We start from the raw sequence: 26,323 nt of genomic DNA, 5'->3' as shown, positions 1-26,323 counted from the left end.
CCAACTCGAAAGATGGAGGACATCTAAATATTCTCGATGACCCGCGCCTTCATCGCACGCTGGAATCCATCATCTTGCTGCTCTTGGCCTACCCGGCTGGGACCCTCCCCGGCATTATCGGCGTCAGCCACCTGCTGCATCACGGTCTGATTAGCAGCTGGCAAGAAAATCACTTTGCTTGAAGCCGACTTGGCCATTGATTGCATGGCTTCGAGGTATCGAATCTGCATGGCCGGAGCAGAAGAGAGGATATCGGCAGCCTGAAAATAGGTTAGGGACATGTTATACAGAAGATTGTTAGGTGCCATCGTACCTGGCGCATCAGCTTGGCTGACTCGACTTCGGCGCGAGCAGCAATGACCTTGCTCTCACCGATCCGCTTAGCCTGCGCAGCCATGGAGAGCGAATCTTGCAGCTCATCGCTAAAGATGATGTCCTTGATGAGCATGGATTCAACCTGGACACCCCAGCCTGCGGCAACCTCCTCGATGATCTCCGATGTCGACTGCGCAATCTCCTCCCGGCGCTCGATTACATCCTGTAGGACACGGGCTCCGATTACATGGCGCAGCGTGGTCTGGGTGCGTTCGACGAGCGCCTGTCGCACGTCCGCAATGCCGAAGGCGGCTATGTGGGGGGAGACGACTCCGTAGTAAATAACCGAGGTGAGATGAAGGGTGACATTATCCTTGGTCATACAGACCTGACGAGGCACTTCGGCTATCTGAATTTTGACATCCACCGTCCTCAAGTGCTCGCTAAGCGGGTTTACCCTGACCAGGCCAGGATCTACGGACCGTTCAAAGCTGCGCTTTCAAGTCAGCAATACTCTCCATTAATGCAGTCGGGAGATAGGTGTCGCGAACCGTCCGAACTTTGAGACCAGGCCGACCTGGCCCTGGTTGACCGGCTTGAATGGGTTGGGGCAGCAGATGCAGCACGGAAAGGATCCACAGAAACCGACACATTGTCCAAGGCTGTGAACTAAATAGGAGTTTCGAGCGGTTAGAATTGACTTGAGCGATGAGAGCAAGAGGTGTAGAAGTTGGAAACATTGCACTTACTCCACGATGCATACCACCCATGCGCGTCTGGGTTCTCGGCATCATGTGTGAGCGTTTGAGCGTATTTCGGCTGCAGGTCATCTAGACGGGCGGGTTGCACATTGACCAGCCGTCCTCCATGGTGGGCTGGATGAGCATCCCGTTCATGGACCGGTGCCTTGCCATTGGTAGTTGCGCCGTTAACAGACATGTTGATAGAAAGCGCTGTGGTAGGTTTTACGTCATGGCTGAAGGCCGATTATTCGATAGGAAGTAGTATTTGCTCAGAGACAATAGTAACGATGGAAGGATTTTTCTCTTTTTAGAAAGTTAGAAAACTCCGGCGAAAGCCAACTGGAGTTACTTCAAGTGACGATCGGGTTCGTTATTTTAAAGGGAGGACGACTGGCTAATTAACAATCAGCAAGCGAGGTCCAGAATTACGCGGCTGCTTTCATCTCGATTCATGGGCCGAATTACGTATTGCCTCTTGGACGGTGCGTGTGACATCAATCCAACTTCGGTAGCCAATTAGGCTTCAAGGTGAGTAGGTCCTCAGTTTTCATTGGATATTGTCTAAACCTAGCCATCTTCACATACCTTTGCTGGTTCACACATAATGGTTGTTTCTGAACCCGCGTACAATCTTCACCAGTTTAATCTCGTACTTTGAGTTCTTGTCTGGTCTGAATTCATCACATAGTTAAGGAAATAGGATCCATAATCGGAAAACCAAATTCTTTCTCCGTCAAAAAGTTTGATCAGTGAAAAAAAGAATTCTATCAGGCTCGCGCTGGCTTGTAGATCTGGGGTTGTCCGACCTGGATGAGAGCCATGTGGCTGTGCTCTTGAAATTCAAGAAACACGAAAGGGCGAAAATAATTCAAGTTGGGCCTGTGCCTCATTCTCTAGCTTTGCCCTGAGTTTTTTGAAATTCGTTATCATCTCTCATCAGAGAAGCTGTCGCGGTGATGTTTTTGGCTGTTGAGTATTGTGTATGTACTGCTGGGCGTCAGATTTGTCTTTCAATTTTCGTCCAATAATCACATTCCAGCAGTCATATGGCGTCTTCAGATTGCGAGATAGTCTTGCTCTGCTCCTCCTTATACGTGGTGGAACCTTCAGGTTCAACATCTGTGTGCTGATGGAGATGGCTCCTTTCTGGACTGGCGGTCTTCCTATCCAAGTCCTCATTTGCATGTTGGTCAACGTTACTCGTGCTTGGGACAGGGGCATAAGGGTGCGAAATGCTCTCGCGACGGGGATGCTCTCTGCCTGTTTGAATGGCGCCATTGTCGGTTTCTTGTTGAGCCGCGGAGAGAGCGAAATCACCGGAATCAAAGTACGTCCGTTCCTTCCCCCTGTCAGCTGGAAAGCCGGGTTGAAGTATATCAAAAGTACCTTGAAATGTTTCCCAAGCAAATATCCGTTCGGCGGCCGCTTTTCGTACGTGCTGAAATCATGCTTCTCACTTTCAGAGAGTGGCTGAACGAAATGCTGTCAGCGTTCTGCTTGAGATGGGATGTAAGCCAAAGCTTTACTTCCGACTGTGGTTTCTTGCGTCCTGACTCCATCCTGCGAGGTTATCCGTGCACGTATTGAAGGGCATATCAAAGCATGTGATAAGAAACTGCATCTACTCAAGATAATATATATTCGCCACCATGTATAGCTATATCAATGACGCAGTAGCTTAGTTCATCTGTTGGAGCGCTAGTCCGTATCGGGCTACGTGATCCAAGGGACGGTCGTGCTAGTAGGGGGCGCACCCGAACTCATGGTAAAGATAAAGCTTTCCCTAGCCGAGGTTGAATGTAATCGAACCTGCTCGACGGCGATCGGGAGGCGGCTTTTGCATGTAGCGGAATCTTGGTCCCATTATCATGGAGATGTCCAACTTGTATCGTATTCAAATCCTACATCTGGCGAAATTTTTAGATGATGATAAGTAGACCAAGTTGTCTCAGTAACAGAGTATACATAAATATAAAAAAATTTATCCATTAGATATGCATTCTTTTTCATCCCGACTTTGCAAACCAAGCATCGCACGTAGTTTCGACGAGCAACTTCTATCTCTTTTTGGTTGTGAGTGTATGTCCACAACCCTCGAAAAATCATTGAAGGGCAGGTAACTGCCGCCGGTGTTGCGATCAGCTGCAGGTTCCCTGAACGATACGATACTCTCGCGGGTCCTCACTGCAAGAGCATCAAGAAAGGGCATTTCATTGGCTTCCGTCGGGCCGTCGCGCGGTGATAGAACGGCTGAACTGATACACACTGTCGTATTCCCACAGGAAGCGTCCGTGTATGTTGTGGACCGCTGTGTTGACAAAATCCGCTTCAAGAAGGATGGAAAAATGGAAACCGAGAGAAGTTCAAGCATTTCCTGTTCGATCCCATCCAGTGCTGCGGGAGCAGGAGGTCGCACTGGATCGTGATATGCTAGCAAGTCATGTCGTTTCCTGCTTCCCAAGTTAATTTCTCGTGGCGACCCCTCGACGATATATGTTGATAGTATTTGCTGCCAGAGCTGAAGCAATACCCGTGAGTCCCGGCGGGGAGGAGTTATAGAAGATTCCACAAGTACCGAGCTGACTTCATAGGAGTCCCTATATCGCCTGCCCTCCATTATGAACTCTAGGATTTCAAGGCAGTGTGTTTGAGACATATAGGCCGAGAAGGAGTCGAGGGAGTACGGATAGGGAGCATCATTGTTCAACACCTCCTCAAGTGAGGGCTGTTCATCCCTCCAGGTCGTGTTGTGTGCAACACCAAATAATTGCTGATTGATGAAGGATGTCTCCATCCTGCGCAGGTTGTGTTATCTCAGAGTGTGTTTCAAAATAAGAGTTCCGAAACAATGGTATGGTGAAAGTGTTCCAGCGGCGAAAATGATACGAGTGCGATTAGGTTAATAGTCATTCATATTCCAATCGCTGCTTCTCGAGGCGTATTACCTTCGATTACAAAGCTAGGAGCATGGCACTTGAGCACGGTAGCAGCACAATAGATCGGCCTAGGTCGTTCTTAGACCCCAGGACTGATCAACGTGGCGTGAGCGAAAGGTTCTCTATCTGCGCCACAGTCCCGATATATCATCCCGTAACTGACAAATTTCTCAACCAAGGCTGAAATCCACCGAACCCATGATCACTATTGATGACATATCACGTGGTCATGTTTGAACCTTGAAGCTCCGACACGTGAAGGATACTGTCGTGGTCGCAATGCCAGGCGTTCTCGCAGCGAATCATGACGCCGGCTTCTCGCAGTCGGAGACCCTTCCCGACCTATTCTGGACATCATGTTAGATCCATTGCCATGCGAGATTCTGACCATGATTGCAGAATGGGTACATACATGGTCCCGTATACCGATTAAGAGTTGCCGCCTACCATGTCCACGCGCTCAGCAAACTGTTGTCGAGACTGTATGCGGTGCTCGTACCTCAATGTACACTGCCGTGAGGTTCCGCGCTGCGAGTGAGCGGGCGCTGAATGTCGGTCGAGGTCTTATCTTTCCTGCCCCACCATGGGCACAGTTAGGCCTCGCTCGTCAAGAACCGCGGTTCGAATCGAATCACCAGCACTGATAGAGGTGCGGGTTTCAGATCCGAACCGCGGATGTGGAGCTCGAACCGGAGGGTCTGCGATCAGTACAAAACATAGAACGTCACATGGTATGCATATTTTGTCTAGATTCCGACTATACTTTTAGTATTTTGTTTACAGATTGGTCCAAATATCAGACGAACGCTTAGAAGGGAGGAATATTATAAACAGACAAGATTAAATAGGCATTTTGTTCAAATTTCTACTTATTCTACACAGGATGGCTTTCGTACACAGAGTCTTCATCTCGCCTCCGCGGGTTGGAAGGCGCCCAGATGAACGCCTTTTGAGTACGTACTTCTTTCTCCCTGTATGTGACTATTATCAGGTATGGGATCCCATCCTCGATCCCATCCTCTTGATCAAATTAGATCAGAGGCTTTTGACCATCTGCAGCAGCTTCGACCCTTGGTCTTTCCTAAGCGCACGCTCACTGACCGGTTGGACAGTTTGAGAAGTGCTTGCTCAAGGTTCATATCGCTGTCGCTAATCGATCAAATCCATCCTCTGCTTTCTAGAAATCCTTCTGTTCTCTGCTGCTTGCGTCTCCTGGGTAATGAGATACTCATCAGTTAGAGACAGCAGTTTGGATGGAGATAATACGCCCGATCCAGAACCCCAACGGACTGGAAAGTGCGAGGCTATCCGGCTGCAGGTGAGCAAATACCAGCTGGAGCTTTTCCACATTGGTGAGAGCCCCGCCGTGAGGAGGATACTGTAGTATGCACATCGGTTCTAGTCAGCTCTACATGTAAACCCAAGAAGTGTTGCTGTAGCACCACCTTAGACCAACAAAAGGCTCCAAGAGTAAGTCCTTTCTTTTTCAGTGATCTAGAAGGGCAACCTCGTCCTCCCACTTCTTCTGATCCATCTCGCGCGCACGATTGATGACACGCTCAATGCCATCAAGACCCATCTTCAAGACATCCATCTTGGGACCATAGCTCAGGCGCACGAAGTGGTGACACGGGCTGTCGAAGAGGTCGCGACGCTTGGCGGGATTCAGGTCGAAGAAGATACCCGGAACGACAATGACCTTCTCAGTCAGGAGGGCATTGAAGAAGTTCAGGCCGTCTGAGATGTTGGCTTCGGCCGGCAGTGGCGGATCGAGTGAGGTCAGGTCAAGCCAGATATAAAAGGTTGCCGGCGGGACGTCCTGGACGCGGAAGCCAATATCGTACAACCGCTTCAGAACGTAGTCACGCTTCTCGCGGAAATGCACCTGTAGTGCCTTCATCTCAGTGTGCACCCGTGACGGTTCTAGCATTGGAATTGCTGCCTCCTGGAAGGGCACGTTGGCGCCACCGTCTAGGTAGGACCCGGCTGAGCCTAGCGCTTTGATAAATTCTTTAGGGCCGACCACCCAGGCAATCCGCCAGCCAGGTAGGCGGAAGCGCTTGGTAAGGCCATCGACCAACAACACATCTGGATTACGAGGTCAGCGGATGGGTCATGAGCCACACGCCAAGCAAAACGAACCGTCCTGGTTGACATCAATGACATTCGTCGCGCCACTGACTGTGGAACCGTCACAGTCGGTCGTATAGTTGTAGCCACCGTAGAATTCGTCTAGGATGAGGGTCACGCGATTGCGACAGATATCTTGGATTTCTGCTAGCTCATTATGCTCGATGATGTGGCCTGTCGGGTTGCGAGGGTTCGATGTTAGTAGCACCTGGGTACCTCGCGCGATTTCCTCCGCGATCTTATTTGGGTGGATATGATAATGGTCATCCAAGGATAGCGGGATCGGGATGGGGGTAATCTATATGGGGGTTGTCAGCACACACATAGCATAGACACACTTTTATTATGAATTCTAATACTCAGCACGCACGTTCTTGAACAGGGTCAACATCTCCGAGTACGCCGAGTAATCTGGGATGGGGAACGACAGGTACGAATTGTCTAAGACGGCAGCAATCCGGATCAACCCTGCTCGCCCTCCAGGCACAATGCACACATTCTCCCATGTGTACTGGCTCTCTTTCCCTTGACGATAGTGCCCATTGTACAGACGTGCAACAGCCGTGCGCAACGGCTTGATCCCAGTGGTCGGGCCGTATTCCCGGCCAGCGAACGTGACAGGAATCGTCGTCGGGCGATGGAAGCTTCCCTCGATCTCGTCCTCGACTTCGGGGGCACCCTGACCCAGGTTGGCCCAGGAAGAGGGATCCTCCGCGTAGCCATGATCGGTGGCTCGTTCTGTGCACCAGACGACACCGGTAGAAGCACGGGAAGCGTCGAGAGCTGCGTGGGGATAGTGGCCCGAGTGGGCGGTTCGGAACTGGCGATGCGTCTCGGACCGTTGTTCTGGAAAATCGGGCCGTCAGTCCGGATGCTCACAAATCCGAAGCGACCAATACGTACCGTTGTCTGACAGCCCTTCCCTGGCCGACGAACGCTGAGTGGAGGGGCGCAGGATGCTCACACGGCGGCCCGAGAACGACATTCTTGGCTACGTCCCCTTGATGAGTGCGGGTTTGTTGCACGCCTCGCTTCTCTGTCAAATTCACGTGAGAATAAACTGTATGAATGAATTAGGCTGTTGTCCTGCAGCTGCCTTATGCCATCTTTCGAGCGTGACGGAGTTTCGAGGCAGTATATTCATCATGACATCAACACTGGATCTCACATAGCTCAGCTTTCTTCCACCGATTCATCGCAATCTAGAAAAAAGCCGAGTCCTCCAGTTGCTGTGCTATATTCCTCCAGCGCGTGTGTCGAGGTGTTGAAGCATTGCAGAAAGTAGAGCCAAGACATGCGCGCATCACAAATGATGTCCCAACTCTAATCGACACGGTGGGGCCGACTGCCCTTTTGGGTATGGCCTGAACGGGACTGAGCAGCAGCGATCGCTCACGTGATGACTCAGAGCCATCATTCAAGAAATCCCGATGTCGAGTATGATAACAGGCCTGTTCCAGCGATGGTGAGGCAGATGTCGAAGGACGCGGACCCGGCGGAGAGTGGACTTGCTCCCCCAAGGCCAAACTCTGCGCCTCCAAGGTCAAACGTTGGGCAGGCCAAGTCCGTCAAGAGACCGCCAACACCTGCGGACACCATTCCCCGGCCAGCACAGCCATCGAAACGCGCCCGATGCACATTGAGCCGGCCGGACCGGCTAATAAAGTCACGGAGGACTCGCAGTCCGTCGCGTCATGGCCGTGAACAGCAGCAGCAGCCGCCGCCGCCGCGCCATCATCGCCTCTCGCTGCTGGAAACGCTGCCTGTGGAGATCCTCGAGCAGATCTTCCTGCACTCGCTGAACATGAATTTCCCGCGCGCATCTCCTGCACTTGCCGCTGCAGTCTCCAGTGAACGCATCTACCGTGTCTTGATCCTGCTCGCCTTCTGGGATGATGATATCGAGGGAGTCCAAACCAGACCCAACCCGGCCATTAATCGCCTTTTCTTGCCATTGGAATACTCTCCTCTGCGCAGCGCTGAACGCGCTCGGCTACAGGATGCCGTTTTTCGGTGTGCATGGTGCACCCTCGACCGCGTCTATGCACAACTATCGACCCTGGTGACCCTGACCGTCCACCGCCACTGGTTCGGCGCCGGCATCGTCATGGACCGCGACCAGAAAGATGACTTGCACAGACTTCTCGCTCGAGAGTATGATGGCAAGCATGTCTTTAGTGCTTCCGGCGGACCCCGAGGGGAATCTGAACTTAGTGTCACATCCTTGCTCGCTGTCGTAACCGTAATCTCTCTCCCAGCGTTGTTCCCCGCCGTGAGTCTGTTCACGCTCCCACACCACCTCATCCAGGGCCGCCGTCGTGGCGGATTCTCAGAGGAGAATACAAACTTCCTCGAGATGTTGCGCTTAACATCTGGATTCTACTGTACCCCGTGGGATCGAGGTAGCACCCACACCCCCACGGTGCCACATTTCGACCACGCCGCCCTGCACCACGGAGTCCAAATCGCCATACGCCAGCGGAACATCAACGCCGTGACCTGTCTGCTCAAAATCGATGAATTTGCGAACCGCTCCTCCACGAGGGGTAGGGAATTCTACCTCATCCCCGCGGACCATTTCCGCGCCGCCGTGCGAATCAGTCGTCAGAATCTCGATCCAACTTTTTTCCAGACTCTCTTTCGCGCAAGCGCCGAGTCAATCCCAGCAGACGACGACGAGATCACCCAGTGGCTGGTTGATATTATTGAGCGCGGCACGGACAAGGCGCGCGCGTTTGCCCACTGGTTCTTCGACTTTATGCTCTCTTTCCCGACCCATTTGGAAGTGGCGAAGCAGGCGCTGGGGCAGCAACAAACTGGACAGCTGTTCTGTTATGGGGAGTTGAATGTTGAAACTCAGATGGGGAAGAGGTATATGGAGGAGGTTATCGAACCGTACGCTGGTCCGGTGGGAGAGACGCATAACTGGATCGAGGACACCTTTTTTGACCCTGTGACCAAAGGCTACGGAACTGTGTCGTGTGTATGAATGTGTGTGTCCGGTCTGTTGTTCTCATCATCCCTCTCAGATATTGACCTGATTTGGCGGGCATTGGAGCATTGTAGGATAGATTCGAGTCCATGATACATGTTTTTCTCAACACTAAATTACAAGATATTGATAATACATCACATCACACTACTTTACATATTCCTCAATAGCCGGATAATCCCAGCCACACGCCCACCCAGCGTCAACTGATACCCTGTCTCGACCACACCCTTACACATCTCCCACGCAGACGAACCATCCTTTGCACCAGCGACACCCTCCCGTTTCTGGATAGGATAGTCCACTCGGGGCGGGATGGCAGTGCCTACCAGCCGGGGGAACCTGTCCTGGCAGACAGCCTTGAGATTGCACATCCCGCGCAGGCCTTCGTCGCCCGCGAACCGACCATATCCTGATCCGCGCACACCACCGAACGGCAGCTGGACCGCGTAGTAGCTGCCAAAGTCGTTGACGGCGACCATACCCGCGCTGATTCCAGAGACGCAGGCTTGCACGTCGCGGCGGTTATGGCCGAAGACGCTGGCGCCGAGGGCGTACGGCGTGAAGTTGGAGATGAAGATCGCGTCGGGGACGGACTCGGCGCGCATGAGGAGGAAGACTGGTGCGAAGAGCTCGGTTTGCGCGATCCGCATGTCCGGCGTCACGTCGACCAACAGCGTCGGGGCGAAGTAGTGGCCGTGGGTGTGCTGCGGATGGCTGTACCGCTTGCCGCCGGCGAGTAGGCGGGCACCTTGCTCGACGGCTTCCGCAATGAGGGCTTCTAGTTTGTCGAAGGACGCGGGTGAGATCATAGCGCCCATGTCGGGGGTGGTGGCCGTGTCTAGGAGAATAGAACCGAGACGGAGGGCTTGGATGCGTGGAGCGACGAGCTCGATGAGACGGTCGTATACACCCGGGAGAGCAATGACACGCTCTACACCGATACAATTCTGCCCGGCGGACTGGAACACGCCGCGCATGAGCACTGAAGAAATCGAGGCCAGATTCCGAACCGTCACCGCATCGTCCAGGATAACAGCCGGGTCTTTGCCTCCCAGCTCGACCACCACAGGAGTAAGCGACTTGGCGGCAGACTCGCAGACCTTGTGCGCGACAGGGCGCGATCCAATGAAGGTCAAATGGGCAATATCCGGATGCGAAGTCATGGTATCGGCAACAGCAGGAAGAGACACGACCGTCTGCACCAGATCCCGAGAATGGCCACAACTCGCGAGCGCGCCACGCACAATCTCCAAGAAGAAAGCGGAGCACCACGCCGTCTGCTCAGACGGCTTGACCACAACCGCATTGCCCGCGAAAAGACCACTGATCACAGGACCAATGAAGTTGTGGAAAGGATAGTTCCAGGACACACACGCGCCCACTACGCCCAGCGGCTCGTAGGTAACCATGTTCTTCTTGTACATCATGAGGAAATTGGTCGGCCGGCATTCGGGCGTCAGCGCCTTCTCGCCGTGGTCGATAGTCCACTTCAGTTTTTCGGCCGTCACGAGAATCTCGCCGAACGAGGCGTCCACTTTGGTTTTGCCCGAGTCGAGGCAGCATGCGGTGACGATGTCGTCCTGGTGATCGAGGACGTACTTCAACAATGTACGCAGCACTTTGCGCCGTTCTGCGAAGCTCGTCGCTGCCCATTCGACCTGTGCCGTTTTCGCCGCCCGCACCGCTCTATTGACATCCTCCACAGTTGCAGGCTTGATTCCGTTGCCTAGAACGCGTCCGTCCGCGGGGCAGTAGCTCATGATGAGGCTATCGTTCCATTTCTGCATTGATGGCACAAAGTAATTAGTTGGAACCTTCTCCCAAAACCATGGTCAAGAACTCACCCCGCGAACCTGATCCTCCAACACCCGCTTCTCCTGCCCCTGAGCATCCTCCCATTGTCTGCCAGGCGTGCCATTGCGCACCTCAGCCGGCAACGGGACATTGAATGAGACCGCTGCTTCTCGCCGACTTAGGATATAGAGGTATCCCACGTACACGGCGACGAGGGAGACCAACGCGACTCCGATGCACTGAGCGTGCTCTGTGGAGAGCGACGACGCATGAGTCTCGGCGAGAGACCGCACACAGGTCGGGAGGCGGGAGAGGAGACAGTCCATCCTGAAGAAAGGGTGTCGATGTGGCAATTGAGCCCCTCAGGGATGTGGGAGTGGTGGGTTGGAGGAATGTGAAGATTGTGGTGGTCGCGGTCTTTTTTCTCCGATAGAATGGGGTGCGATAAGGGGCACACTAGGCACATAACAATCCCGATCTATGCAAGTCAATTCAACAGAAACAAAATGGTCATTGAAGCAACATAAAATATAGAATTATCTCAACCAAGCCAACTGGGTACGCTAGTAATCATAGCAATACAGGGTATATATACTAAACATATAGAAATAGAGCTACCATCTCGCCCAGTGATAAAACACTCAGCAGCAGATCACTCAGTCGACACATCGCTCAGCTCACTCAGTTCACTCTCCTCGTCATCCAGCTCGTCTTCCTCATCAGACATCTCCTCACTTTTCTTCTTCCCTTTGCCACCCTTTTTCCGACCAACCTTCACCGGAGGACCCTTCCGCTTCCCAGTCCTCGTAACAAGATGATCAATAACACACCCATCTTCCCAACCCACACTCGACTGTCCCGTAGCAGCTCGGCACCGGGGACAAGACTTGCCATGCTGAATAAAGAGCTTATGGAGCGAGTATTTCAGATGATCGGGAATGCACACCTCCAGATGACTGAATGCCGTGACCTCGTTGACGGGACCCGAGGGCGGCAACCAGCCCAGCCACTTGCAGATGCGGAAGATGTGCGTGTCAACAGCGAAGCAGGGGCGCTGGAGACAGAACAGAATCACGCATGCTGCTGTCTTGGGCCCGATGCCGGGATACTTGACTAGTTCCAGCATAGCTTCGTCCGACGAGAAGTTGTGCAGGTGGTTCAGCGAGAGGACGTTCTGGTCCGCACAGGCGATTTCGTATTCCTTGTCCTTCTCCACCTTGACAGGCTGCATCTTTGTCGAACCAGCTGCTCCATTGTTATTGCCTACAGATCCCTCCTCTAGCAGCTGATCGCGCCGCTCTTGGTTGTCCTTGTGGACCAGATCCAGAATCGCTTTGAGGTTCTTGCTCTTGATATCCGCCAGCCCGCCGCTCTTAATCGCTTCAAAGACATCTTTGACGTCTGCCTGTCGCACGGCATCCCAGTTCACACTGCCCCTACCGACGCCTTCAGACAGAATCCCGAATCGCTGCACCAGGCCGTTGAATGCCCTGGCGGAGTTGGCGCCCGTGGTGGCGCCGCTGAGAAGAGTTCGGATGAGTGCATCCAGGACAGACGGGACTTCGCCACAGCCTGTCACTGTCAGAGATGGTTCGGGGATGGTCTTTGGCGCTGTGGCCTCTCCATGAATGCTGGACAGGAGTCGATTGACTTCTTCGCACTCCTCGACTGTGGGATGAGCCCAGTCCGGAAATGGGCTTCTACCAGGTGTTAGACCGTAAGGGCCTCTTTTGGCTTTCGGGTTGGCCTTGGTCCTGGTGGCAGGTTCTGTTTTGACCACGGTATCTGTGGCCTTGCTGTCTGTTTGCTGAAGCTCTGCAGCTAGCTCGTCACTGTTATCCACCTTGATTGCCTGATTTTCTTTGTTGGATTCATTGGTAGAAACAGGGGTACCAGCATCGACAGAGAAGGGAATTGTCGCTGGGCCCAGGTTGTGTGGGAGTTCGTCAGTATTGGTGGACGTCAGAGCAGGTTTCTTCTGCTTTGTGGAGGCAGAAGTTTTGCCAGTTGGTCGCTTGGAACCTGCAGAAGGCGCTGACGTGGAGGAGCTCTTCTGCTTTTTGCTTTGATTCTGGGAGGTACCTCGCTTGGCAGCAGGTCTTTTGGAACCGGCAGCCTTTGTTGCGATGGTTTTCTTGCTGCTGGTCGTGTTGGATATATCGGATGCCTGCAGTGCAGTGACATCTTTTCCATTGAGCGCCGTCGCCGGTACGGCTTTGCCAGCAGAACGGGTAATGCGAGGAGCCATTCTGCTGTTCAGACAAGATGCAATTCACATGAACTTTCTGTCATGAGGATGGCTGTGATGGATTGGGTGATCGGGATTCAGTGTGTGCGCAAGAGACGAGCTGGCACACAAGAGTGGTAATTGACAAATCCAGACATTCGTCTCCTGCTCGTTGGGACGAATACCAGCAATGCAATGGATTGATGAAATGGATGTTTGGCAGTAGGTGATGAGGATGGAAAGATGGGATTCTACTGGCCTACCAAGATCTATTGACAGGTATCACGTGAGACCTCTTCGTCTTTCACCGATTTATTCACATCTCAGGCCTCGGTGGTATTTATTTCAGAGACGAGACGTAGATCACCCACCAGAGAAAAGAACCCCCCTTCTAGATACATACAGATATCTACAGACAAACACAACGCCTAGACTCCAGATGCAAAAAAAGACCCGACCAGATATCATCTTCATCATCATTATGGGTGATCAGCAATGTTGTGGATGCTGATATCCATGCGGTCAGTGATCTTGGGGTCCTCCTCGGTCCGACCGGTATCGGTGGAGCCATTCGACATGGTGGATCCCATCATTGAGGCAGGTACGATTTTGCCATTGGTATCCATAGCGACTCCATTCGCAGCGATCTCGAAGTCAGTCACGCTTGCGAAGCCATGGGCCACAGCATCCTTGGCTTGGTCGAGAGCCTTGATCTTGCGGCCCTCGCCACGGAGCGCTTCCAGATGCGCGAAGTAGCCGTCCCGCACGGGGGTCACGTAGCTGCCGCAGAAGACACCAACCTCGAAGTTCACGGGTTCTTGCAGGCCGTTCTCGCGCGTAATCTCGGCACAGGCATCCTTGAGATCTTCTAGGGTTTGGAAGATGACGTTGTCGGCGCCGATATGCGACGCGATGGTATCCGCATTCCGGTTGTGGGCGACCAGCTCTTGGGGCGACGCCAAGTCGATGCCGTAGATGTGGGCGTGGGTGATTTCCGGCGCACAGCTGGCAAAATACACCTTCTTTGCACCGGCTTCCCGGGCCATGCTGACGATTTCCCGACTGGTGGTACCGCGCACGATACTGTCATCCACCAGTAACACGTTGCGGTCTTTAAACTCGGCTTTCATGGCGTTCAGCTTGCGGCGGACGCCTTTTTGCCGAGTCTTCTGTTCAGGCATGATAAAGGTCCGGAAGACATAACGGTTCTTGACAAATGCGTGGCAGTATGGCTTGTCCAGGTACTGCGCCACATTGGTCGCGGATGTGGTGGAGGTTTCGGGGATGGGGATCACGACGTCGATATCCTTGACCACCTCGGGGCCCAGAACATCCAAAATGCGTGCCCCCAAGCGGTCGCCCATGCGCTGCCGGGTGCGGTACACACTGATACCGTCCATGACAGAGTCTGGGCGGGCGAAGTAGACATATTCGAAAATATCGGGGGCATAGTCCTTCTTGGGGGCAACCTGCTGGAAGACCGGCTGGCCACCCTTCTGGATGATGACTGCCTCTCCAGGAAGGATGTCGCGGTGGTTATTGAAACCCAACTGGTCCAGAGCAACGGATTCCGAGGCCATCATGTAGTCCATACCGGGGCCATCCAGGGACTGGCGGGAGCCCAGGACCAATGGCCGAATGCCGTACGAGTCACGGAAGCCAAGAACACCAAAGCCTGAAGACTTTATTAGTTGAAATCTTGCGACAGAGTTGGAGCAACATACCGGCCAGCATGGCAGTGCAGGCCCAGCCGCCTTCACAACGTGTGTACATGCGACTCAGACTGGCAAAGAGATCCTCCTTGTTGACCCGAGCCTTCTTGGTCTCACTCAGCTCATCCGCGAAGATGTTCAGCATCAACTCGCTGTCGCTGTCGGTGTTGATGTGACGATGCGCCTCAAGGTCGAGGTATTTCTTCAACTCGGGGGCGTTGATCAAATTGCCGTTGTGGGCAAAGCAGATGCCGTACGGGCTGTTCACGTAGAACGGCTGCGCTTCGGCATTGGCACTGCTGCCGGCGGTCGGATATCGCAAGTGTGCGATACCCATCGAGCCGGGCAGGTTGGCCACCTTGGCACCATCCTGGAAGACCTTGGCAGCCATTCCGTTGGCCTTGAGCTGGTAGATACGACCCCCAGAGGCGCAGGTCGCAATTCCGGCGGCATCCTGACCACGGTCTGTAACACGACATAGATATACATCAGAAACATATCCTCCAAACATCTTCGTATCATTGCGACTCACGCTGGAGGAGGTAGAGTGCCTCATGGAGATCAATGGCGGCGGCCGACGAGGGGTTCGCCTGGATCAGAGCAATGATGCCACACATCCTGACTCGGGGGAGGGTTCCTGTCACGATCGAGGTGGTCAGCACCAGAGTTGCCAATGAGGTTGGGTGTCAATGTGAATGTGCAAGTCATCGATCAGATCGGGTATTCTCCGCAAAAATGCTTAGGAAGTCTAACATCTATAAAAAAAACCGAAATTCATCATAGAGGGGATGGTGGGTGGTGCAGATGAAGACAGGCAATACTCACCAAGAACCAGAGGATAGTTAAAGGGGCAGATCAAGGGCAGTCAGGCAGTCACCAGGCAGTCCCAAGAGACCCAGGAGCAAGAAAAGGAAGAGAAAGGTCCATCGTAGTGAATTTGTTCCACCTTTTCCGCTCAGCAGGCAAATTTTTCGGTCCGGTGCCGGGCTGACTCAGCCAATCACGTGGGGGTGACTGAAGTATAACGGACTGAATGAGAGGAGGGAGGACAACACAACACAACACAACAATCTCTAACGTCATACACTATTCACGATAGTTCAGCAGAAGAGGATAAATAATATTGGGAGTGTGTCTAGGCACATCTTCTGTGCACTGCTGGATGTGGGCAACTTTCATGACAATCTCGCTTTGTTGTCTGTGAGAGCAGGAGACTTGAAAGAATGAACGAAGCAGGCAGGATTAAAGAGGGTCTCTCCAGCAGTAACATCATCTGACCTGACTTTCTCTTCTGAATTTTGCAACCAACCTTTCCAATGACCATCTCATGCTACCACTTACCTCCATCGCACGATCCTTGGATTTGGATACAATCTGAACGATCTCATCAAGGACGCTGGTACTCTCCCAAGTCCGAATTACCGTCTCCTTGGCCTCAGTCTTCTGTCAGACAGGAAGATATGCATTCTCAGCACCCTCATCCTTCAACTGCCTCACCGTCGCAGCAGGCACTTCATGACATTGAGACAGGCTCATCACTGACTATGAGTATCTTCATTGATACTGGAGACTACTGGACTCAGAGTCAACCTGCAGGAACTGGTAAGCCTCTTCTCCCAGACAAAAACTCTCGATCGCTAACGATGATCACTTTGCAGCCGAAAATGCGCCAACCGAGGTGACCAATTCTCGGGATTCCCCCGAAATCATCGACCTTACTCTTGAAGACGAAGTGGAGATCGTCCTGCCTGACAAGCTCACTCGCGAATGCCGCATCAGTGGCTTCAACCCCGCGGACTTCCTGACAGACGGCCAGTACATCGAATACTTGCAGCATCTGGAACAGTTGGAACAGCAGCCAAAGGAGGTCCCAGAAGTTGTGGTTGACTACGTGGTCTACAAACCGGGCGTCTCAGTGCTCCTGCAGGACGATTCATTTCTACGCATTGAAAAGGTGCTGCAGAAGGCCGGAGAAGTCAATTTTCATGGTCGCCGTCTTTTTGCGAACGTGGACCCTCGCGTTACGAACCACATCGAACATGGCGTCCCAAAGAAATACTACGAGCTTGTCTGGATTGCTCACGAGGACGAGCCCATATCTTTGAATCAGGTCAAGAGAATTTGCAATATTCGCTTTACGAATCTTCGCACCACCAACAGCCAAACCGATTTGACCTGCCGCCTCAAGCTCACCTTCACGCCGAAGAACGTGGCTGGCACTACAAAGGACGAGTATGCCATTGAGTACCTCAGCTATGTGGAGGCAGATGAAGGCTTCCGAATGAGTTCTGTTGATCTGCGAACTCAATGGCGTGGCCACACAGTACGATTCGGAGAAGCCGAATTATCAACCACTCCCTCAGCAGCGATCGACATTGACCATCCTACAACTTCCGTTGTTGATCTCACCGACGAGGCAACTCGGACATACACATTCGGTGATGCTTTCTGCGGTGCTGGCGGTCTGTCTTGTGGAGCTCGAGAGGCAGGTCTGAGCATCCGATGGGCGTTTGATCTGAGCACACATGCCATTACTACATACGGCCGGAACTTTCCTGGCGTCTTGCTCGAGAATGCATCGATCTATGACTTTCTGACCAACGATGATGCGTTTCTCAGAGTCGATGTCCTTCATTGCTCCCCGCCCTGCCAGCCCTTCTCACCCGCACACACCGTCAATTGCGATCGTGACGACGCCAACTCCGCCTGCGTGTTCTCTTGCGAGAACCTCCTCCTTCGAGCGAAGCCGCGAGTTCTAACGATCGAAGAGACCCACGGTCTAGCGGAGAGACATAAGCTCGTGTTCGGAAGAGTCATCCTCGATCTTGTGGAGAATGGATATTCAGTGCGCTGGGCAATTTTGGATTGTCTGAACTATGGAGTTCCCCAGTCACGCAAGCGACTCTGCATCATCGCCGCTGGGTAAGATAAAACCCCTCAACATCTGTCATTCATCATTAACGCAGTCCGTTCCATAGACCCGGCGAAGCTCTCCCACGGCTTCCTCTCCCGACACATGGAGATAGAGATAATCTTCAACCGTTTGCCTCAATTTACTCCGCCATCCATGATATCCCCGACGATGCAGACGACCATGACCTCCCTTCAGCCCTTGAGCGCTACCGGCTCCTAGGATATCGCAATCCTTACGATGAACATGGCCCGGCAAGAACCATCACCTGCGGCGGAGGCGAATTTAACTACCACCCGACCGGGAAGAGAGTCTTTACCACCAGGGAGTTTGCGTGCCTACAAACCTTCCCACTGGAATTCCAGTTCTCGGAGCGAGAAGCTCGCAAGCAGATTGGCAATGCTGTGCCGCCCCGATTTGCGGCTGCGATTTACAGGCAGCTCTACCATTCGCTGAGGGAGACGGACCGCAGGGAGTCATTAGGTGATAGGAGCTGTCTTTGAAGTATTGGGGAGCGGCTTTGGTACTTGAGATTGGTTCTATGATTCTTAAGTTACGACCAGGGCCTGTAAATATTGCAGGATCAGTTGATCTGAGGAGCACGGGTGATTTTGTGAAGGCTGAACCGGGGGGGGGTTTTTTCCCGCAGGATTTGAGCTGCAGATTCGAGATGGATGATATTGATCTGGCTGATAGCGACATGAATGATGGACACAATTTGAATCATATCCCACAAAACGGTATAGGCTGCTTATTTCCCATGATCTGCTCTTTACATGAAAAGACAACTCTACCCTGACGCACCAGAAGTACAAGTCACCCCCAGATCCGAGGGTGTATTCGCACACAGGACCTCCCCAGCTCCCGACGGTGACTTCACCGTATAATCGGTGACAGTAACACCACAAGTCCCGTCAGTACCACAGTCCAGATTGCCAGTGACAGGCTCGTAAGCGGTACTGGTCGTTCCACTGAACGCATTGAAAACAATATCCGTCAAGTCCGCGTCTCCGGGATTCTCCTCGCAATAGCTCTCATCTTCACCATAGCAGCTTTGAATCTGGATCGCATAGTCACAGTTCTTGACTGTGATATCCGTCCAAGTCACGTTCGTCACAGTCGATGTGCCATGGCTTCCGCCCGAGGGATAGGTCTTGATGCCTGCTGCTTTGGTGGAGTTTATCATCGTTGCGCCGGAGACGTATACATTCTTGACGGCATCATCTGAGCCCTTACCTAGTGACCCAACGGAGAGGCCGTGCGATCCGGTACAGGTGATCTCGGTCACGGTGACTCCATCTGCACCGGGCTTGAACGCCACGCAGTCGTCGTCATTGGTCACTTTGATATTGGTAAGTGTGACTGAAGTGCTCTCGCCGATGTCGAATCCATCGGTGTTCTTGGGTGGATTGTCACTTTTGGACGTGGCATCCAGCTCCAGGTTTGAGAAGACTACATTCGTAGAACCACCCTTGATAGAGTTAAAAACATTCGGCGGGTTCTTCTGTCGGAACCCCGACACCTGAATGTTAGACCCGCCGGTGATATACAGCAATGTTGGTCGCTGATAGCTGCTATCTGCCGCGAAGAGATCGTAGCTAGCACAGGGCGTTAGAATTTAATAACCAAAACACACGTGAAGGGAAAAAAAGGAGATACATACGCATCCTGCCCATTCCCATCAATAACCCCATCCCCCGTGACAGAGCGAATCTTAATCCCATCAATATCCTCAACGTTCATCATGGCCGTCCGCCCTCCCCAGTAACTCGTCGATGAACTGAATTTGAGCAGTCCCTCTATCTGAAAGTCACACTCGCTGCATCCAGAGAAATCGAGTACGCTGTTCAGATAATAGGTACTACCAGATGGTATAACAATCGTGCCACCATCGCCGCAGGATTGGATTGCAGATGTGATGGCGGGGACGTCGTCGGTGGATTCAGACCCGCCAGCCGTTGGGGTGCAAGTTGATGAGCGGGCGTGGAGGGTACGTGATGGGTTTGGGTGTGCTAGTGTAAGGGTGAGGGTTGTGAGAATTATGAGGGGTTTTAGGTAGGAAGTTGCCATGATGTTAGGGAATGTTATTGTGGTATTATGATTTAGGGAATTTCCTCTCATAGACAGGCTTGTACAACTATGACTTTATAAAAACCTCAAATTGGAGAAATCGTAGTATCATCAGTCTGGTAATCAATACTAAAACAAACACGGAGAGATGACCCGAAGATATGAAACCATACCTGGGCTACACGCTCCGTGATTCGAGGAATATCTTGATCGGTGATCGCCCTGTCCTTGTCGATCAGCTTGGCATTTAATGTACATTGCTGGCTCGGGAATTCCGCGAGAACATGTGGAGGTACACTCCTGATTGATGGAAAGAGAGTGCATATTACATATTGCTTTGTGGTTCTAGGACGCATTTATTGCACTTATCCCGGGCATCCTTGAAGAATGACGTCCCGCCGGGGGACTCCACTCCCGTAAGGCCTGTATGCAGAAGAGGCTTGGGAACATTAGCATGCATAAATTGTTTCATGTGGAAATGTATTCTCCCGATTTGTGGGGTATGGAGGAACCGAAGCTCTGATGCAGCGGACGTGGCGTTATAACTCCGATACGGAAAATATGATGCAGGAAACATACATGGCAACTCGGTGGTCTTGCCGTGTAGGTTTTGGGTGCCGATTGATTCAATCAACTATGTAAGTTCATTAATACTGCATGAAGGCTCATCCTAGAAGTGTTCAAGTCAATAGTGATCGGACCGACAGTATCTTTGGAAGCTCCATACCGGTCACCACCGATGCAGCTGTATACACTTATCAGAAGTCTCGCCCTCGTCGGTGCTACCACCGCCGCCCCGGCAAGTCTTCATCGCCGCACTAGCAGAACGAGTGCACCCTCAGGATGTCTCACCGTCGGATCTGGGGGAACGTACTCAACTATCGGGGATGCATTGGATGCACTGGGCTCGTCCTCTAATGCAGCCTGCGTCTACATTGCCAGCGGTACCTATGATGAACAGCTTACCATTGACTACACCGGAATCCTGACCTTGTATGGCGAGACGACCAACACTGGGACCTATAAAGACAATACGGTGACTATCGCGCATACTATCTCCTCCGAGGAGGCAGGGTCACTGGACTTGAGTTCCACTGTCAATGTGATCGCTGCCAATTTCAAGATGTATAATATCAACGTGGTAAATGGATACGGTGAGGGAGCACAGGCTGTCGCGTGAGTCTCTTTTCCATATTTGATACATGCCACAGCTGACCCATCGTGTGATAGTCTCACCGGCAACGCCAACCGGCTTGGTTTCTATGGTTGTCAATTCTCCGGGTACCAAGATACATTGTATGCCAAAGCAGGAACACAGTACTATTCCAACTGCTTGATTGAAGGTAGGCTTCCCCTTCTCTTCACTTTGCCCCCTCTTCTAACATATTCCACGTGCTCACGTCCTTTTCCTCTCCAGGGGCCGTGGACTACATATTCGGCGATGCCTCCGCCTGGTTCGGCGAATGTGACATAGTCTCTAACGGCGGTGGCGCAATAACTGCCAACTCGCGAGAGACATCCAGTGACACTGCGTGGTATTGTATTGACAACAGCAATGTCCAGGCCGCGTCAGGCACCAGCCTCGACGGCAAGGTCTATCTTGGAAGGCCGTGGAGAGTGCTTGCTCGTGTGATCTATCAGAACTCGCAACTTGGGAGCTTGATAAACGCTAAAGCGTGGACTACAATGGCTGAGGGGGCGACGCCGCTGTTTTATGAGTACAATAACAGTGGTGATGGTTCGGATACTTCCGGAAGGGAGTACGAGACTTCGATATCGGCGGCTGTAACGAAGACCACGGTTCTTGGGAGTGATTGGGGAGATTGGATTGATAGGAGTTATTGATGTTGCGCCTGGGTAAGGGCGGGTTTCTGGATATAGCTTAGTACTCTTCTAGTTATCCACTTTTTGACTTTCCAAGCTTCAAGTCTTTACATGCTATCCTTCTAATTGAGTCAAGCCGCGAGACCCCCTTCGCTCATGATATAAGGCAATAATTTCCGTTGCTCGCACCTGGCGGATTTTAACGAGTTGTTGTCTCAAGACAATGGAGATGGAGAGGAGAAATGACAGATTGAGGTGATTGCTTAATAGATATGCTAATCTATGATTAGTTGGGGGTGGGAAGCTGAAGATGTTGATTTTAGGAAACGCATGCGATTCCAGGAGCATCGCGTGCGATGATTAAATGTTTAAATTCAGCCTTTGGTGGCCTAAATGATACGGTTTGGGTTTATAATCAAACTTGAATAGAGATAGGCCCCGGTGGCCCCAGATGTTTTACTGCAGATCGCGGGGCCAAGCCCATAACTAACTCGATCTAGGAATCGATTCGACACCACGCCACAATGCGATCCATGAATAATAATGCAAGAACATGATGTGGTGTTAAATTTAACTCACAGCCATGCGACCATATAACTAGAATTGCCTTTGAACTTAAGATCTATTAGCCACACGGTGTTTGGCCAATGACACCTCGAACGTCCATCGGTGATCTATGAAGATCGACAGGGAGATGACCGATTTTCCATAGCCAGGGGAAACGGACGAAAAGCCGCCATTATTCGATACAATAAGACCATTCCTGAGCCAACCTCGGTTCGTACATCTCTCCCTTTTATTTTTACATAGTTAGGTACGGTGTACGTTTTGGCTAGACTGATGGCATTTAAAGTATGGAGAGCATATATTGAATGGAAATGATAAAAGTCATGGCCTACCTCAAATCATACTGAAAGGCTCTTCAGATACCTCGAGGGGATTATGATATAATAAAAATAGTATCAGACATTGGGGACATCGGGGCTTTCCACTGTGTTCTTTCTCTCTGGTTCTCCGTTTTCAGATGTAAGAAGTGTCCACCCAGTCGGCATAATCGCTCCCCAAGATAGTACTGATAGAAATTGCCGATGACAACTTAGTCGAAAAACTGGCACGAGTCCCGCTGGCTCCGGCACCGGTATTGTCATATTCTTGGAACTTCACATCGTCCGTATTGGGTTCGCTGGTGCTCCACTCGGACCAGCCGGCCGGGTTAATGATATCGGATAGCGATGTCTCCTGGAAACAGACAGTGGCATACTCAGACCAGGGTCGGCCGAGATAGACGGTCTCAGCATTGACCGTAGAGCCGGAAGCAGCGGCTACTGTGGACTCATCGATGACATAGTAGCTCGTGTCTGAAGAGCTCGAACGACCGTTGGCAGTGATGCAACCGCCGCCAGCGCTGACGCGGATATCACTCTTAGTGACCCATATCCTAGCATGCTGGCCGAAGATGAAGTCGACCGCACCCTGGATATAGCAATAACCGTAGAGTTGGTTGCCGGTCTCGGCTAGAAGGGTATCCTGATAGCCGTATAAGCCGACACCATAGTAGCCCTGTTGTGTGTTATACGCAGAAAGCGCAATTGCCTGGCTCCCTTTGCCGTAGGTATTCTTGATGTTGATGTTGTATACTGCTACGTTCGGTGATAAATTGATGAGTGCTGCGGTCTCCTCATCATCGGCCGCACCGCTAGCAAGGCTAGAGTCCCACTCCAAATTCACCACATTGTCGGCATAGGTTGCAGTATTAGTTGTATACCCGTAAATAGTGAGCTTCCCAGACAAAACTGGAACGGTGACCTGCTCGGTATAGGTACCACTATAGATGAAAATACTATGGGCTGAAGTCGACGAAGTCGAAATCGAGCTCACTGCCGCTTGGATCTGGCCCTCCAGTCAGCTGAAGCGTAAAACCTGGGGCGGAACCACACACAGTAGAATAGTTGCATCCCGAGGAACACACTGTAATACTTCCACTTGGTGGTGAGGTGCGGCTAGTGGCAAGGGCGCCACCAATAGTGCACACGAAGACCGGAAAGAACCGCATTGTGCTTGACGGATTCAGTTATTTGCCTTCTCTGTCGTACGATGGTTCTGAGATGTTGATGGATATTCCTTTTCGTTTATACCTAACTTTTCGTTTATACCTAACTGCGCGATCACCCTCAACCAAGACAAGAGGTGAAAGCCTTATTTAAGATACGATGTGGAAGAGGCTAGGAAGGGGAGCGACAATATGCAATTGGTGGAAATCGTACCAGAAATTGGGGCTTATCCAAAGCGGTACGAACAACTATATTTGAAAAGTGAACTATTTGTAATTTCATTATCAGCATGTGTGTATTCAGCACTCGAACCTTGTGTGATCAAGCAACTCGAGCTGAAAGGTCGGTCACCGCAGCGCTACAATCCCAAATAACAACCTACCCCTCGATCAGTATGTCAAATGAAGGGGGGATTACCGACGGATCTGTAAGTGTTTGATAAGGAGAAACTGAAGGATATGACGTCGTAAATGCGTGGCTTGGAACCTGCAGTTCCATGTGATTTCTGGGGGCGTAGAGGATGTCTCGCATTAATAAAAGACTGGTGGTAAAAAGAAACACCGGGATTAGGCTACAAGGGTTCAGGAACGACGATCGGACCCTCCTGAAACAGAAGGCGGGCCTTCTCACAATTGGACGGGATATTCTAGTGGCCTAACCGCTACCCCTGTTCCGGGTTTGTCTGGGGTAGAGTGGCATAATTAGTTTCATTAGCTCCGGCGGGGAAATTTCTTCCCATTGGCTGCCTAGTACATAAACTATGCTGCAGAACCACCCTCCCAGCTTAAATGGTTTAGGAATACTTATTCAGACACGGCATTATTGTGTACCGATCGAATATCATAAGAAAGAGTTGTGAAATCTCCATTTATTGGAGGATAAACGAGGAACTCGTTCACGGAAACATCGGAAGCACTTTTCCTTGCCTCGGAGACTACCATCCAGCCCTGACTGCTATATATAAGGGTACTTGATCCCACTTAGCAGCACAGGGAAAAAGAAACATCTAAAACATATTATCAAGAAAGTTTATACATCTCGAATCGCAATGCCCAGGCTCCTCAGCGCCTTGGTGTTTACTGCCCTGGCAGCATGCACGTTGGCTTCACCAATCGCCGAACCTACTGTCACGGAGGCCCCGAATGCAAATCTAGCAAAAAGAGCTACCAGTTGCACGTTCTCCGGCTCTAATGGAGCATCTTCTGCGAGCGCTAGTCAGAAATCATGCTCTACCATTGTTCTGTCAAATGTCGCCGTGCCATCGGGTGTAACTCTTGATCTCACTGATCTGGAAGACGATACCACGGTAAGGCCAAGCAAATATGCGTTACTCATTTTATTATATTTTTTCCACATCTTCGTTTTCCCTTTCTGCTCATCTCGTCGTCCTTTCCCGGACTGTGCTAAGTAAACATCCAAGGTCATTTTTGAGGGCGAGACTACTTGGGGGTATAAGGAATGGGATGGACCTCTGCTCCAGATATCGGGAACAGGAATTACCATCGAAGGTGCTAGCGGTGCCACTCTGAACCCCGATGGATCGCGTTGGTGGGATGGTGAGGGTGGCAATGGTGGAAAGACGAAACCTAAGTTCTTCTATGCCCATGATTTGACCTCGTCAACCATCACGAATCTTTACATTGAGAATACACCAGTCCAGGCTGTGAGCATCGACAATGCCGATGGCTTGACTATCACGGATATGACAATTAACAATGAAGCTGGTGATACTGAAGGGGGTCACAATACCGATGGATTTGATATTGGCGACAGCAATAACGTCGTGATCACGGGTGCCAATGTGTATAATCAGGATGACTGCGTTGCAGTGAACTCGGGAACGGTATGTCATTGGAAAGCTCAATATGCTTAGTCAAGATGCTTACAACCGCCAGGACATCACGTTCGAGAATGGAGTTTGCAGTGGAGGTCATGGGCTGTCCATTGGAAGTGTTGGAGGAAGAAGCGATAATACCGTAAGCAAGGTGACCTTCAAAAACTCAGAAGTCAAAAACTCTGTCAATGGTAAGGAAGCACGCGAGTTCTTATGCCCACCGGACGTTTCTGAACTAATGAAATACAAATTCCAGGTATCCGGATTAAAGCTACCGAGGGAGATACTGGAGAGATCACCGACGTGACCTACACCGAAATCACATTGAGCTCTATCTCCGGGTAAGTCAAAAAGTTGCATACAATTCAGCACTATGGGTATTAACGGCAGTGTCTAGTTACGGCATTCTCATTGAGCAAAACTATGATGGCGGCGATCTCAAGGGCAGTCCGACAAGCGGCATTCCTATCACAGGTCTGACTGTCGATAATGTCTCCGGCAGCGATGGGGTTGATTCGAGTGCTTACAACGTCGTCATTGTCTGCGGCAGTGGCGCCTGCTCCGACTGGACTTGGACTGACGTTACTGTTACGGGAGGTAAAACTTACGGCAGCTGTGAGAACGTTCCTTCGGGCATCAGCTGCTAGTGACACCGTTAAGGATGAATCCAAGTTGTGCTCTGTAAACACTGACCAGTTGATGTTACTCAATATGAATATTTCTCGCTGTCAAACATGCACCCACATGTGCAGGATGTGTAGAACAGAGGGTTTTCTGATTC

General features: G+C 51.5%; 12 protein-coding genes across 12 annotated transcripts; 4 read left to right on the top strand and 8 right to left on the bottom strand.

The window, feature by feature from the left end:
* Nucleotides 1–23: 23 nt before the first annotated feature.
* Nucleotides 24–1,254, bottom strand: N7474_002538 (slipin family protein; the record flags this gene model as incomplete). The annotated part of the gene is made up of 4 exons (XM_057193953.1): nt 24–260; nt 314–806; nt 867–984; nt 1,065–1,254. 4 exons carry the CDS (start codon nt 1,252–1,254, stop codon nt 24–26), a joined length of 1,038 nt encoding a protein of 345 aa, XP_057055308.1.
* An 846-nt stretch (nt 1,255–2,100) lies between these two features.
* Nucleotides 2,101–2,617, bottom strand: N7474_002537 (uncharacterized protein; the record flags this gene model as incomplete). Its single annotated transcript, XM_057193952.1, has 3 exons — nt 2,101–2,397; nt 2,445–2,528; nt 2,585–2,617. The coding sequence occupies 3 exons, from the start codon at nt 2,615–2,617 to the stop codon at nt 2,101–2,103; spliced, it is 414 nt and encodes a 137-aa protein (XP_057055307.1).
* Nucleotides 2,618–5,480: 2,863 nt separating this feature from the next.
* On the bottom strand, nt 5,481–7,109 carry N7474_002536 (pyridoxal phosphate-dependent aminotransferase; the record flags this gene model as incomplete). The annotated part of the gene is made up of 4 exons (XM_057193951.1): nt 5,481–6,082; nt 6,137–6,422; nt 6,495–6,970; nt 7,028–7,109. The coding sequence occupies 4 exons, from the start codon at nt 7,107–7,109 to the stop codon at nt 5,481–5,483; spliced, it is 1,446 nt and encodes a 481-aa protein (XP_057055306.1).
* A 477-nt stretch (nt 7,110–7,586) lies between these two features.
* On the top strand, nt 7,587–9,113 carry N7474_002535 (uncharacterized protein; the record flags this gene model as incomplete). Its single annotated transcript, XM_057193950.1, has 1 exon — nt 7,587–9,113. One exon carries the CDS (start codon nt 7,587–7,589, stop codon nt 9,111–9,113), a length of 1,527 nt encoding a protein of 508 aa, XP_057055305.1.
* A 155-nt stretch (nt 9,114–9,268) lies between these two features.
* Nucleotides 9,269–11,239, bottom strand: N7474_002534 (aldehyde dehydrogenase family protein; the record flags this gene model as incomplete). Its single annotated transcript, XM_057193949.1, has 2 exons — nt 9,269–10,900; nt 10,964–11,239. 2 exons carry the CDS (start codon nt 11,237–11,239, stop codon nt 9,269–9,271), a joined length of 1,908 nt encoding a protein of 635 aa, XP_057055304.1.
* A 326-nt stretch (nt 11,240–11,565) lies between these two features.
* On the bottom strand, nt 11,566–13,161 carry N7474_002533 (endonuclease III domain-containing protein; the record flags this gene model as incomplete). Its single annotated transcript, XM_057193948.1, has 1 exon — nt 11,566–13,161. One exon carries the CDS (start codon nt 13,159–13,161, stop codon nt 11,566–11,568), a length of 1,596 nt encoding a protein of 531 aa, XP_057055303.1.
* Nucleotides 13,162–13,619: 458 nt separating this feature from the next.
* N7474_002532 (amidophosphoribosyltransferase) lies at nt 13,620–15,469 on the bottom strand (the record flags this gene model as incomplete). The annotated part of the gene is made up of 3 exons (XM_057193947.1): nt 13,620–14,815; nt 14,865–15,317; nt 15,385–15,469. The coding sequence occupies 3 exons, from the start codon at nt 15,467–15,469 to the stop codon at nt 13,620–13,622; spliced, it is 1,734 nt and encodes a 577-aa protein (XP_057055302.1).
* Nucleotides 15,470–16,396: 927 nt separating this feature from the next.
* N7474_002531 (DNA cytosine methyltransferase) lies at nt 16,397–18,266 on the top strand (the record flags this gene model as incomplete). Its single annotated transcript, XM_057193946.1, has 3 exons — nt 16,397–16,454; nt 16,511–17,774; nt 17,831–18,266. 3 exons carry the CDS (start codon nt 16,397–16,399, stop codon nt 18,264–18,266), a joined length of 1,758 nt encoding a protein of 585 aa, XP_057055301.1.
* Nucleotides 18,267–18,553: 287 nt separating this feature from the next.
* N7474_002530 (putative extracellular exo-polygalacturonase) lies at nt 18,554–19,833 on the bottom strand (the record flags this gene model as incomplete). Its single annotated transcript, XM_057193945.1, has 2 exons — nt 18,554–19,361; nt 19,427–19,833. The coding sequence occupies 2 exons, from the start codon at nt 19,831–19,833 to the stop codon at nt 18,554–18,556; spliced, it is 1,215 nt and encodes a 404-aa protein (XP_057055300.1).
* A 739-nt stretch (nt 19,834–20,572) lies between these two features.
* Nucleotides 20,573–21,678, top strand: N7474_002529 (uncharacterized protein; the record flags this gene model as incomplete). Its single annotated transcript, XM_057193944.1, has 3 exons — nt 20,573–21,009; nt 21,064–21,176; nt 21,251–21,678. 3 exons carry the CDS (start codon nt 20,573–20,575, stop codon nt 21,676–21,678), a joined length of 978 nt encoding a protein of 325 aa, XP_057055299.1.
* A 999-nt stretch (nt 21,679–22,677) lies between these two features.
* Nucleotides 22,678–23,710, bottom strand: N7474_002528 (pectin methylesterase; the record flags this gene model as incomplete). The annotated part of the gene is made up of 2 exons (XM_057193943.1): nt 22,678–23,547; nt 23,597–23,710. The coding sequence occupies 2 exons, from the start codon at nt 23,708–23,710 to the stop codon at nt 22,678–22,680; spliced, it is 984 nt and encodes a 327-aa protein (XP_057055298.1).
* A 1,046-nt stretch (nt 23,711–24,756) lies between these two features.
* On the top strand, nt 24,757–26,189 carry N7474_002527 (glycoside hydrolase family 28 protein; the record flags this gene model as incomplete). The annotated part of the gene is made up of 5 exons (XM_057193942.1): nt 24,757–25,014; nt 25,129–25,551; nt 25,604–25,733; nt 25,799–25,883; nt 25,940–26,189. The coding sequence occupies 5 exons, from the start codon at nt 24,757–24,759 to the stop codon at nt 26,187–26,189; spliced, it is 1,146 nt and encodes a 381-aa protein (XP_057055297.1).
* Between the last annotated feature and the right edge of the window lie 134 nt (nt 26,190–26,323).

Source organism: Penicillium riverlandense (genome assembly GCF_028828495.1).
Source record: "Penicillium riverlandense strain IBT 135883 chromosome Unknown utg000002l_segment0_segment0, whole genome shotgun sequence".
Taxonomy (NCBI): domain Eukaryota; kingdom Fungi; phylum Ascomycota; class Eurotiomycetes; order Eurotiales; family Aspergillaceae; genus Penicillium; species Penicillium riverlandense.
This window is presented reverse-complemented; position numbering and strand designations above follow the sequence as displayed.